The 13,527-nt window shown below is 36.1% G+C and overlaps 1 protein-coding gene across 1 annotated transcript; it reads left to right on the plus strand.

Annotated features, from left to right (window-relative positions):
- The first annotated feature begins 8,792 nt into the window (after positions 1-8,792).
- Positions 8,793-11,893, plus strand: LOC101308182 (zinc finger protein 706-like). The gene is made up of 2 exons (XM_004300355.1): positions 8,793-8,988; positions 11,578-11,893. The coding sequence occupies exons 1-2, from the start codon at positions 8,866-8,868 to the stop codon at positions 11,659-11,661; spliced, it is 207 nt and encodes a 68-aa protein (XP_004300403.1). The 5' UTR covers positions 8,793-8,865; the 3' UTR covers positions 11,662-11,893.
- The last annotated feature ends 1,634 nt before the right edge of the window (positions 11,894-13,527 follow it).

The following is a 13,527-nucleotide window of genomic DNA, read 5'->3' on the forward strand; positions in this document are numbered from 1 at the left end:
TAGGGGGTATGGACACATATTTATACACCCGTCTGTCCCCCTTGATGGCGTAGTGTAGCACCGCATTAAGGCGTGACGTGAGCGTTGGACGCGAGCGTAGTAGCCCTATATAGACCCATGAATTTATATAGGGAGTATGGACGAGTGTAAATACATACATATATTATAGAGTCTGAGAGGCTCGATATTTTATGAGATAAAAGTTTTATCGCTTGCGGCATGCATTCGATTTTTCCTTAGAAATTAATTTGGGGAAACATAAATATTTTATTTATTATTTTATTTTTGTCCACTCACTCTAACGTTATTAAATGCTTTCCCCTGGGCCCTTCGTTTTAAATTGCCCAGTCTGCAGAGTTTGGGTTGGATCTAGTAGGAGGCGAGGCATAGTCACCCGCATTTCTGCCAGTTTTCGTCAGTAGGTTACCTGTTCAACCTACTCGTGTTTTCTTGCTTCCGCTAGTGTGTAGTAGCTCTGAATACTTTGAGATTATTGTATATTATGTGTAGAATTTCTGAAGGATAATTATGTGATGTTTGGACGTGTTGTATTAAGAGTGGAATTTGAAATTTTCGAGTTAGGGTTGTCCATCTGCAAGGGAGATTTTCTCAATCCTTTCAGTAAATTTTCCTTGGAGGTGGTCCCCGCACGACTTACTCCGGGTTTCAGGGTGAAATTCGGGGTGGGTCGTGTCAATTCTCATCGTCGACACACCACCCAAAGTCGATTAGGACCAAAGGATCTTGAACTGACCACGGTCCGCCTTCTGATCTATCACCGCTATGGCACCACTCAATCCACCCAGCACCACCGTGATCGACCGAGTTCATGCCGTCCCACAGATGCGTTCTTCCATCAAAACTCACCTTCCGAGCTCCCAAAGCCAAGAGACCAACACAACAGAACCAAAGTAATAGGAATACGCTTGCAATTTGATCCATAAAAATGGAAAAGATATTGACGCAGCCTCCGCCAGAGGCGGCGGTGCTCAAAACCCTAGCAGAGCTAGGTCGGGTTCACATGAGCGAGAGTTAACTTTTTTAGATTTAACTTATCTCAACTCCTTTGTTCTTCTTCCTCCTCATCAATTCCTTTCTATCTTAATAAGGGCTCTTGGGTTTTCTGAATTTTGGGTAATGAGGCAGATGGCGCAGGTGAGAATCACGTCATTCTTGGTGCACGAAGACGTGGGGGCCGAAAGACGATGAAGGGGAGGGATCTGAATCAGCAATCCTAACACAGTACCACCAACATGGACACCAATGAAAATTTGCCCTCATTGATCATCCACAATTACTGGATCTTCTAATACAACTGAATCAACAATGATTGAGTCAGCAAGCAAAGTTATCAAATTAAACTTTCTGTAGATTTTCTGAATCCTCAAGAACACGTACATCAACACTATCTGGTTTACTGGATTTTTTCCTTTCTCAGTTTTAAGGAAAAACGCAGAGTTCCATGAGGGGGTAATTTGTTGAATTTGGTCCATATGGGTTCTCAGTATTGCAAAGGTGAAAAGAGGTTTTGATTTGGATGCAGATTTGGTTATTGTTCTCCATAGTCTAACTTTAGATAGTACTGCATCACCAAACATGGTTCAAAGTGGTGTTAAGTAAACCCTGCTCAAGTGAGAGTAGGCTCTGCATGTTTGGTACCCAGGATAAGCTGGGTTTGGACTATCTTAGCTTAAAAATTAGTCCCTGTCCTGTGTTTGGTGGAGACTGGGACTCAATTAAATGAGTTTGTGGAGTCCCCATGTCCTCTCCACACAGTGCTACATAGAGACCCCAATTTTGGGGGGTTTACATAAGCGCGACCTCTCTCTCGTTCTGAAATGTCACGAGTTTCTAGAAACAGTGTTCTCAGCCTCTACCTCTTCGTTTTTCTCTTCTCCTCGCCTCAGCCTCGTCAGTCTCTCTCAGCTCGCAATATTTCACTTCGCTCTTCTTGATCTGCTCTTCTTCGGTGATCGATCATAAGCTTTCTCTTTTTTTTATTTTTTATTTTATTTTTTATCCACTCTCAGCCCTTCTACCTTCTTCTTTCTTTCTCTTCTGTAATTTGTTTTTGGGATGCAAATTTGAAAGATTTGATGTATAGGTAGCTTGAAATTGACCGATTTGGTGCCTGGGTAACTCGAAATTTGTATGAATTGATCAATTTCATGTTTTGTGCCTCCTCCTTTTCATTTCTGGGTTTGAGGGATGTTTTTTGTTGCAAGGTGAGATTTCTCTTTCTATCTTTTGCAGAGTTCATCTTTAATCATCAATCATGTCACCAGTTGATTCTCCTTTGCTCTTGTTCTACAGCACTAGTCAATGGGTATCTTTGTAGCTCTCTGTGTGGATAGTTGGTTGGAAAAAATTGCAGCAATTACTTATTGGCTTGATGGCTATCTTGCTCGCAAGATGAGGTTAGGATATGGTTTTGATGTTGGATGGTTGTGCTTGTTGATTTTTTGAAAGTGTAAACCAAATAGCCTATGTTAAAGAAAACAGCCTTTGGAGTTTCTTTTAAAAATCAATGGGCATGGTGTTCTTCTTTCTCTGATACTATTCTTCCAAGTGAATAATTATTCTCTCTGTTCTAGTCTTTAGTCCTATGAATCACCAAACATGGGTCATGTGCTAATATAAGACAAGCCGAGTTAAAGGAGTGCATGACTATTTTAGAAATTAAGGTGAGCATAGAGAGTCCTATGTACCAAAGGTGCAGGCTAAGTGTTAAGTAAGCCTGCTCAAGTGAGAGTAGGCTAAATATTAATATTAGAGTGACTCAAAACAGTCCTGGGTACCAAACGTGCACCTAAAGTATTAATTTTTGGTGGTCCCAACTTTATTCATTTATAGAGAAGGGGAAGAGAGAACTATTGGATGATGTGGCAGAGGAGATGATGGGATCTGCTGCCAAGGCGAAAAACTAGAGGGGACGCTCCTAGTGGTCAGAACAAGGCCAAGGTTCTTGTTGACCTAGCACTACGCCATTTACTTCATCAGACGACAGTCCAAGTCTGTCGTCTGATTTTTTTTTTTTATGTTGTCTGAGGAGCTGTCGAGTGATGGACTATCAGACGACGGAGAATAGCCCTCGTCTGATACGACATCACACGACATATCTTATGTCGTCTGAGAAGAGAGAAGATTGAAAAATTTTAGTAAACTTACCACAGTTAAGTGTGGACTGAATCATCATAAAAAAATTGTAATATCATATCACAAGGCACATCAAATGTCGTCTGTTTTGTATACCTACCACATATAAGTGTGGACTGATTGGAGAATAATTTGATTTATTGGATTTTTCTATCTAATCACACTTTAATAAAGTGTTGAGTGCGTGAGCTTACAACGTCAAAAATTTGTAATATATGTGGTTATATAGAAGATCTAATGTCACTTATCTGTTGTCTAACTTTGTAAACTATTATACATTTTGCTAGTTGTTCTGTCAGACAACATTTAATTGTACTTTCAATTCTATTCCTACCACAAACTTTTAACTTTTCCGCTTAGACTCTACAATGTAACCACATTTAAATGTTGTCTGAAAGAAGCATTATCGTAGTTTATCATGATTTTTGTCGTGCCGAGGTGCTTCACTCAACATTTAAGTGTCGTGTGATTGAAAAATAAAAACGTTCAATCAACATTTTGTCTTGTGACTCCAGCTCACACTGCATATTTGTGTTGAGGTTATGTTGCTTGTTATAAACACATATATGTTGTCGCTATAAATTGAACTTCATATATAAAGAAAAACCAAGAATAAAAGAACAAAAGAAACACTTCATTGAACTTTGATAATCCACTTCAATTACAAAATCATTTGAAGTGTAGGAATCCATGAAAATAGCTACAATACCAACTTGTCCTAATCTATATACAACTGCATTTTCATTGCTCCTCCGGCAACTTTAAATCACATTCCTTTCTCCTATGTCCTGTCAAAAATCTGCCAAAGTTCCACTCTCATTGCAAGAACTGATCTGCCAAATAGATGATAAAAAGAAAAGGGAAAACCAAATTTATGTTCACATGAGTCACTAGTACATGCAATATGTAAGAATTAGTACATGCAATATGTAAGAATTTCTTTAAAATAGGCAGTATCAATAACGTTAAGAAGGAAAGGAATAGTTTAATGGAGAAAGACCATCATACCGATTCATGTTGGCTGAAAATGCGTTTCTTGAATTCCTTGACAACCTTGGTTAGACAGACTCTACCAACTGATGCAGCCAAAAGAATAAAATGATCCAAGTTACATTAGAAGTTAAAATATTTGTAGATAACATTACTACATATAAATCAAGCACATTCTTTGGATGACTTTGTAAAGTAAAGTTTCCAACTACGACATATAAGTAGTACCAGATTAGACAATGCTTCCCCATATAAACTAGAAAGTATAATATCAACCCTTACCATTGGAACATCTGGGATGTCTATGTGGCCCTTGACCATCTTTTTCTCCTCTCCGGTGATCCATTCCCTTGATAATGTAAATTTCAGATAAACCATAGAGAAAGAAGAAAAGAAACATTTATACAATGCAACCAATTACCTTTGAATTTCAGGGTTAGTTCATATGTGCAGCTGACGCTTTTCTTGTTTCACACAGTCACCAAGAATGCCTGATCACTCAGTAAAGATCAACTCATGAGGGATGATGAGTCATTAGGCTAGTACTGTATCATCAGACTCAACAGGATAATAACCTCTAGTCTCAACTGAAATAACATAATTAAGGAATGAAACATGACAAAGATTAGGGAAAACAAGAAAAACAAAATGGAACGGTGAATTTAGTGAGCATGACAATTGAATACGATAAATCCAAAGCTCTGGAACAATAAATATGCTTTAGGAATGAAAAGAAATTCCTAGAATCAGCTTTCTCATAAATGGAATTTGGCATACAATAACAATGACAAAATTAATTAAGACCCACATCCCCTACGCATTTTGAGACATCTGATATTTCTGCACTGCCCCCTTGGAACTCCACGGAACCCACTGATGCAAGCAACTCCTGCAAAAGAGCTAATCATTTAATTTCAAAGCTAAAGCAATGATAATGAAGGAGGTAGCAGCTCAACAAAGGGGTATCTTTATTGTATCCGTCGCCCATTTATTGACATTCTTCTCCTCCCAAGTTCCAGCCTAAATAGGAACATACATGTTGTTAGATTAATAAGTGCGAATCTAAGATTTAGAGACTGATCGAAAAAAGAGAAAACGAAGAATACGTGATTCCAGAGAGATCCGAGGGTGACGGGTTGAGATTGAGAGGAGACAATATCCTAGGACGAGAGCTTTCTGGGAACCGGGGGAGGCACAAGAGAACGACTCGAAAGCAAGAGAAGAAGACACAAACTCAGCAGTAGAAGAGTCGAAGCGAGGACCAAGGAGTCTAGGACCGCCACGACCACCACCAGGTCTCAAGCTCAACACCGATTGATCAGCCTGCTGCATACCTCGAATTGAATAGACTTGAACAGAGAATCCGATACGATTGAAATAACAAACGAAAGATTAGACTCAGGGAAAGTAGACGCTGCATCTGATAGGATTGGATTTATATATAAAAGAATAAGATTAATGATTGGGTTTAACTTCTCCCTTCGAGTTCGAAAGAGAAGAGAGAAAGGGGGAGGGAGGCGTTCAACATAATGAAAGAAGAGTTAGGGTTTTTAGGTTTTGAAGCTTGAGTAAATGGTTCAGATTAGAAGAGATGGAATAGAAGACTGAGATTTGATGACGGGTTTCTAGATTAGAAATTATAATTTTAAATAGGCTATAAGTTAAAAATATGTACAAAATTATCCGGGTGTCCGAAAAATAAACCGAGAGTAATTCTGACCGTTTGATATAATTGCAGTAGTTAAATATATATGTGGTAGAAAACTTACCTATTTTCGATAACTTATGGGTCTCGATCATTAGAGTCAACTTCATTTATACATAAACTTTCCTATTTTTCCTTGTGGGGAGCAATATGATCGGTCGATAAACGTGTTAGAATGTTCACATTGGATAGTTTTGTTGACACTAAATGAAGATATAAGAATTGACGAATCCCATCTTTAAGTATTGGCCGGTCTAGATAAGAGCATTTTCGTTTAGATAAAAGTGTTGACTTTTAAAAGTATTGCTCAAACGACATATATATGCCGTCTGAAGTTACTAAGCAAGATTCGATTAACGTTGACTGCATCAACCGAGACGCGAACTTTATCGAAAATGCATGAATTTTGTTCTATATCCATAATTCACTATCATGATGACATCTGACGCTCAAACTTGAAAAAAATCTATTTCCGTTATTTGAATCACAATATGCGTACTAATGTGCAATAACATGTTTATTAAGTTATTTATAAACATACATCTTTATAAGGCAACTATATGCACGAAACAAAATTTACCTAATCAGACCGTTGAATATGATCGTAGTACTTAAATAAGTATGTGGTAGAAAACTTACCCATTTTCGATAACTTATAGGTCTCGATCATTAGAGTCAACTTCATATATACATAAATGTTTCTATTCTTCCTCATGGGGAGCTATATGATTGGTCGATAAACGGGTCTGAATGTTCGCATAAAATAGTTTCGTTGACACTAAATGATGGTATAAGAATTGATGAATCCCATCTTTAAGTATTGTTTGGTCTAGATAAGAGCGTTTTCGTTTAGATAAAAGTGTTGACTTTTAAAAGTATTGCTCAGACAACATATATATGTCGTCTGAAGTTACTAAGGAAGATTCGATTAAACGTTGACCACATCGACCGAGACGCGAACTTTATCGAAAATGCATGAATTTTGTTCTACATCCATAATTCACTATCATGATGACATCTGACACTCAAACTTGAAAAAAATCTATTTCCGTCATTTGAATCACAACATGCGTACTAATATGCTATAACATGTTTACTAAGTTCTTTGTAAACATACATCTTTATAAGGCAACTATATACAAGAGACAAAATTTACATAATCTGACTGTTGGATATGATCGCAGTACTTAAATATGTATGTAGATGAAAATTTCCTCATTTTCAATAACTTATAGGTCTCGATCATTAGAGTCAACTTCATATATAGATAAACTTTCTTATAGCTTCCACAAGGAGAAGTACATCATCGTTTCATCAAAAGTGTCCAAACTATTACATAGATCTGTTTTCCTACTCTTAACGGGAGTTTGAAAACCGGTTAATCAAAAATATAAGTTTTGTCGGAGGAGATAAGGGCGTTTCCATTTGGAAAATATGCACATTTTATGTTGACCACTTATTTACAATCTCAGACGACATATAATCGCCGTCTCACATTGAAGAAAAGTGAGGGAAAACTCTGGCGCCCAAATTCAAATATTTCAGGTCCAGACGACATTTTTATGTTGTGCGATGAATACATTAAGGTTGGCGCCTTCTCCCAAACTCAAATGAATTGACTATTTCAAGTTCATACAGACGACATATTAACCTCGTCTGATGAATAGATTAAAAGGTTGAGCCATTTTTCAAACTTATATTTCAGGTTGCCACAGACGACATTTATCTGCCGTATTATTGAATACATTAAAAGGTAACCAAACCCAATATTTAATTAATTAAATTGAGTATTTCAGGGTCAGAGAGACCACTTTCATATGTCGTCTGAAGTTATACATTACAAGGTTCGTGCATCTTTCCAGACTCAATTTTATGAGTTTGTTAGACGTCATTTGTTTGTCGTCTGAATAAGTGAATTTAAGGATTCAAAATGGAGGTATAAATCAAAGATTTATGGTTCTTTCAGACGACATTAATATGTTGTTGGATGAAGTACATAAAAAGGGAATTAAAAGTTGATTTCGCATTCTTTCACAGACAACTTTTATATGTTGTCTAACGTATTAGTATAAAGTTGTTAAATGTTGCTTTTTTACACTACATATATATGCCCTCTGAAATTTTGCATATCACAGACAAATTGAGCAACATCCAGAAGTATGAAGGGAGCATGGCACTCAGACGACTTATACTTCATAAATGTCGTCTGAATGGTCGAAAAATTAATCAGACGACAAAAACTTAAAATCGTCCAAAATATGTCGTCTGAAAAGTGTCGTCTGATGATGTATATGGCCTAGTGTAGCGTTGAGATTAAAGATTATGTCTTTCCTACCATCTGAGGTACAAATTAGCAACAATCTAAGGGGTGCATCTGAGTAGAGGTACTGCAGATTGTTTGAATAATCTTGGAAAGTAGACTTGGTTTCGTTCAGGTTTCTTTTTTAGCATATAATTTTAATGTCTGATATAAAGTTCACTTTATTTAGAGAAAATTAAGTGTTACGAGTATAAGTCTCATGACAACAATGAAAGTCGCTTCTTTATAAAGTTAATATCTTTATCATTTCCCACATTTCATTGGCAATGCTAGTAAGATTTGAACTTGAAAAAATCTATAAATAGCCAACGTTTCTTCCAAAAATAAACATCTGATCAGACATCTTCAATATGTATGTATACATACATATGTGAATAGTTAAGATAAGAGAACATATTATAGAAACATAGTGGTCAAACATATAAATTATTATAAATGGCTAAGATTGCACCGTATATTTACATGTCGTACATACAAGAATTTATTGATCATCGATCACATAATCACATATCACACAAAAAAGGAATAGACCAATCGTTAACCGACGTGTGTCGGCCTCTCTTAGAACGACACCTTCTTTTTCCGGACCCCTAGATAAAACCCGATATCTCTCTGGCTAGACGGGTGGAATAAAAGAAGAGGAAATTGACCGATTGATGCTCTCTCAGCCTTTCTGAGAGAGAAAGAGAGAGAGATGACTCGGGGAAAGCAGAAGATCGAAGCGCAGAGGAAAAATGCGGAGAGGAATCAGAAGCCCAAAGGCTCTCAGTTTGAGGCCAGAGCCGTTGCTCTCAAAATCAGCTGTCCCATCTGCAAGGTGCTTCCCTCTTCCATTCTCTGCTTTCATTCTTTATATCGTTTTGATCTCAGCTTTCGTTTTCATTTTTCTATTGCTCAATCGCTCATGACTATTATTATTATCCAAAGTTTAGAATGTATTGATTAGTACAATCTAACTTTGGACAAGTAGGTGAGTTTATTATTGTTGATGAAATTGTAGAGTAAAAGCCGAACGGCGTTCAGGCATTGTATATTTTGTTTGGGAGTAGCTCCCAAGATCAGCATGTAAGACACTGGTGGTGTTATCGATAGGGTTTATGATCTAGAATATATTAGTTGGTCATTGTTTGTGCCATTATGCACTCGTAGAACAATGATGTGGGCAGATGATGTGTCTGTATTCCTCCGGTTCATAGTGCTCGATGTAGAAATGATGTTACTATGGTGGCTAGTGTGGGTTTTAAGAAGGCGAGGAAAGGAAAAGAGTGGGTTATACATGTTTGGGATATTATTGTTCATTGGTGTGATTGGGTCTGATGGTGATATTCGGTAGAGGTGTTGAGATTGTCTTGCAGTGATTGCTATGAGGCTGGCGGAAATTTTAATGGTGGTGGTTAAGGGTAATTGGCGGTGGTTTGTGGTTTAGGTGACCAAATATTTTCAGATTCCTTGTTTTACTTTCATTTGATTATGTAGTGAGCATCTGTATTTCAGGTGTTAATGTGTCTTCTCGTATGTCTCTGTAGATGAAAATCGTTTAGTCTGTGGAATATAGAGTGGAAATGATTTAGAGGTAAAGGTACAAAAGGAGAGTTCAGTCTTTAAACATTTTTTTTTTTTCTTTAAACATTAATGATGGAATATTTTGTGCGAGTCCTGATTTCCTTCTGATGTGGAATAGGAACTGGGAATATGATGAAATTTCAGAGAGTTATGGTTGATTTAGGCCAAGACATTGACTAGACATAGGACTGCAAGAAACATAGAGGGCATCCGATAGATTAGTTAAGCTGCAGTAAAACGTTCTCCCAGTCTTTTTAGAAGTCTATAATTAACCAAGGAGATCTGGTTTTAATCCCTAAATTACAACCCCCATTTTATCCAGGGTCTGAACGGACGGTATGAGGAAATAAAATTAGGGATGGAATTAGTGCAAGTCCTAATTCCCTTGTAGTTAATAGGAACTGGAGGAATATGACTAAATAGCAGAGGTTGGGACGATGCTGAGACATTTACTAGACATATGAATCGATTCAATCAAAGAATCACATAGCACCCTATCAATTATTTATGTTGTAGTGAATACAACATCCCCCACGCTTCCCAGTCTTCTGGAAGGTTTGCAGTAAAACAAGAGTTCTTGTTTATTCCCTAAAAGATGGAAATTCCTCCTCTCAACTGACCCCATTTTTTTTCAAAAGATGGAAATTCCTCCTCTCAACTGACACCATTTTTTTTTTCAGGAGTATTGGATACCTTCATAAATAATGCCACAGGTCTGAAGATTCAGACTAAGATCGTGCTTCATCTGTTTGTGATTGTTACTGGAATATAGAATTTAACTGGGTGATGACCATGTTATTTCTTTTCCAGTTGAAAGAAAAATCAAACTTTGGATAATATAAGTTTAACAGAAATTCAAGATAGCCAAAGTTAGTAGAGAACGACTAGCTGGCAGCTGCACTCCAATTCTACAAGCTGGAGAGCAGACTCACACCCTTCAAAGCTTCTGATACAGAATCCCTGAAAGAGGATAGATGGAAAACCTTTTTACCATGATCCACCATATGATCAAATGTCAGTTTATGCCCTTTCCACCCAGATAACATACATGATTGCCAAGACTAGAATTCACAAAGCTTTTGCCTTTCTCCTTCCACCACATCCTAATCTAAGCTAAAGGAATAGCACACCATGTGGGGGATCCCAGACCATTTGAGCTTTGCTCTGTATAGGGCATATTTTGAAAACCGAATAATACCTGACTTCTATCATAAAACATAGATCCAAGTTATTTGAGAATACCCATCAATACATTTAACATGACCATTTGTATTCATTATATTATTAACCTGAAAAGGACCTTGCACAGTATAATGATTAGTGAATAGTAAAAAACTAGCTAAATATGTACACTTGAGGATAATAACATGTTGCTTTTCCTGTGTCTATACACGCTGAAGGATTGAATGGGTAGCAGAAAACGTGACTTAATGGTTCAAGGTTTTGGCTTGTCATAATGCTGCTAATGCTAAAAGCTTAAAACTGGGAACATTTAACAACACTAGAAAGGGATTAAACTTTGAAAAAAGTTTCTTATTAGCAGCTTATTTGTTTTGGTTTACGATTAATTTTTATAATTTACTTATATATAATATATAATCTGCACACACATGTACCAACACATACTAGTGGAACTGATCAGTTTCTTTCACACACACCTAGATGAGCAAAAAGTATTTGGGTGAAATTGGCGGTGTTTGAAGATTAAATATTAATTCTATCATCTCATGTGAGAGTGTCCTGTGATTTTGAAACCTAGATGAATCACATGTTTAAGAGGATCTATTTCTGTTGGGACTAGTTTATGTGCCCACCATATTCTGACAAAATGTGGTGTTTCCAGGCGCAACTTGCAAATGCAAAGCAACTTGCTGATCACTATGCTTCTAAACATCCCAGAGAACAGCCACCAGCCGAACCAGAATGATCCCTTTCCCATCTGAAGAATGCTAAGAAAGAAGTAAAATATCCTTGGTTATGCTGTTATAGAACGATGTATTTCAATAAATTTGTTATACATTGACTTTTATGAAATCACTCAAGCTTCCTTCCCCTATTTCTGAACCGTTGTATGACTATGAAGGATGATTAAGACCATTCAATGGGCTGTGTGAAATGATAGCTCACCTCTTTGTGATCTATTTGTTTTTAGATGAGCCATTACTTGAGTGCCTTCATTCCAAGCCCCTCAACGAAAAGAAAAAAAGAGCTGAATAATGTCTTCTAGTTTCTGGGAATCTGTTGTCAAAGAGATGAAATGAGCTTCTGCTTAGGATGATGAACAAATCCCATGGTAGGGAGGAGTCTGGGGTTGAGATTGCTAGCTAGGAATTAATGAATCATATTATTAGGAATGGAAGGAATGGTTTTATTTTTTATTTTATTTTATTGGTCACATAATTCTACAAATGGTATACCCAGTTAGTTTCATTCTTCACCTGAACACAGTTGGTCCTTTACTCCTGAGTTCTGGCACTAAATAGGATAAAGCGCAAGTTTAATTATTATTTTTTTGTTGTTATTTTTGTTTTGTTTTTGAGACAGCATCTGAGATTGAAGTTAACCTGAAGGCCAAATCATAGGGGCTATTGTTAAGTATTATGTGAGGTGAACCACTGAAATTGGTGTGGAGTAGAAAACTAGATTACATTATCTTTGTGTGAAGCTCTAAACCCAGTTATAGACTTATAGGCTCCCAGAGAAGAAAAACAAGAGCGATACTGAAAAAATAAACACAAAGAAAAAGAAGGGAAGGTGACAGATTGGAGAAGTGAGACATGGCGGGATATCCTTGGTTATTGCTGTTAGAACAATGTATTTCGAATATTTTGTTCTGCATGGACTAATTGGTTGAAATTTGAGAAGTACGAGGAGTGATTGGTTGAAATTGAAAACATGAGAACTAAACTATTGAAACCTTGAAAATATAAGGAGTGACCAGTAATTTGTCCTTAAAACAATACAACATTGATGAGAATGTTAAAAGAACACGAACATTTGGAAATATAAAAGTAAACTGTCAAAAGAACTTGTCTATCTTAATGTGAACAATATTTGACAGAAATTGGCGGTGCGGATACTAAAAGAATTTTATTACCTCTTAATGTCCTGTGATTTTTTTTCAGAGCAATGCATTTTCAGAAATTTTATATACACACCCGTTCTCAATACACTATCTATTTAATTTCTTATTCAGATATTTTACTAAATACACAACCCAAAGTACCTAAAATACCCGTAATCTAAAAATCTATGAAATATCATATTATGTGACTATATTAACACTATTATTATTGTATAATTAGTATATATTTATATAAATTAACATTTTATAAATGTTTATAGCTATTATTTGTGTTAGTTCTTGAGAAATCCTTACAAATTTATTGTTCATTTCAAATTCTTAAACATGAAAATGATAAACAAGATGAAAAATACATATCTGAATAGTGTGTTTGGGTGAAAAGGAAAATATGTGAAATATAACGAAATAAGTGTTCATATGCATAACAATTACATCGTTTGACACTTTGACACTTTAAACTTGGAAATTATGAATCTTTAAGAACAAAAAAGAAATTAATTGATTATCCAAATTTTCTTGCAAATTTTTTGTTTACTTTAATAGTTTCCCTAAATAAGTTCTCGATCTTAAAAATTTAATTTGTTCTAATTCACTTTATTAGTTTCCAAAAATAAGTTTTCGTTTTTAATATTTTAATTTGGTTTATATTTCACATTATTAATTTCCAAATATAAGTTTGTTTTTAATATTTAAATTGTATTACAAATG

Source organism: Fragaria vesca, linkage group LG5 (assembly GCF_000184155.1).
Source record: "Fragaria vesca subsp. vesca linkage group LG5, FraVesHawaii_1.0, whole genome shotgun sequence".
In the NCBI taxonomy this organism is placed as follows: domain Eukaryota; kingdom Viridiplantae; phylum Streptophyta; class Magnoliopsida; order Rosales; family Rosaceae; genus Fragaria; species Fragaria vesca.

What these genes read in the sequence shown, in the direction of transcription:
- LOC101308182 (XM_004300355.1), top strand. Translation starts at nt 8,866, where the DNA reads ATGACTCGGGGAAAGCAGAAGATCGAAGCGCAGAGGAAAAATGCGGAG. An exon ending in TCAGCTGTCCCATCTGCAAG is followed by an intron (nt 8,989 to 11,577) that starts GTGCTTCCCTCT and finishes TGGTGTTTCCAG; the next exon opens with GCGCAACTTGCAAATGCAAA.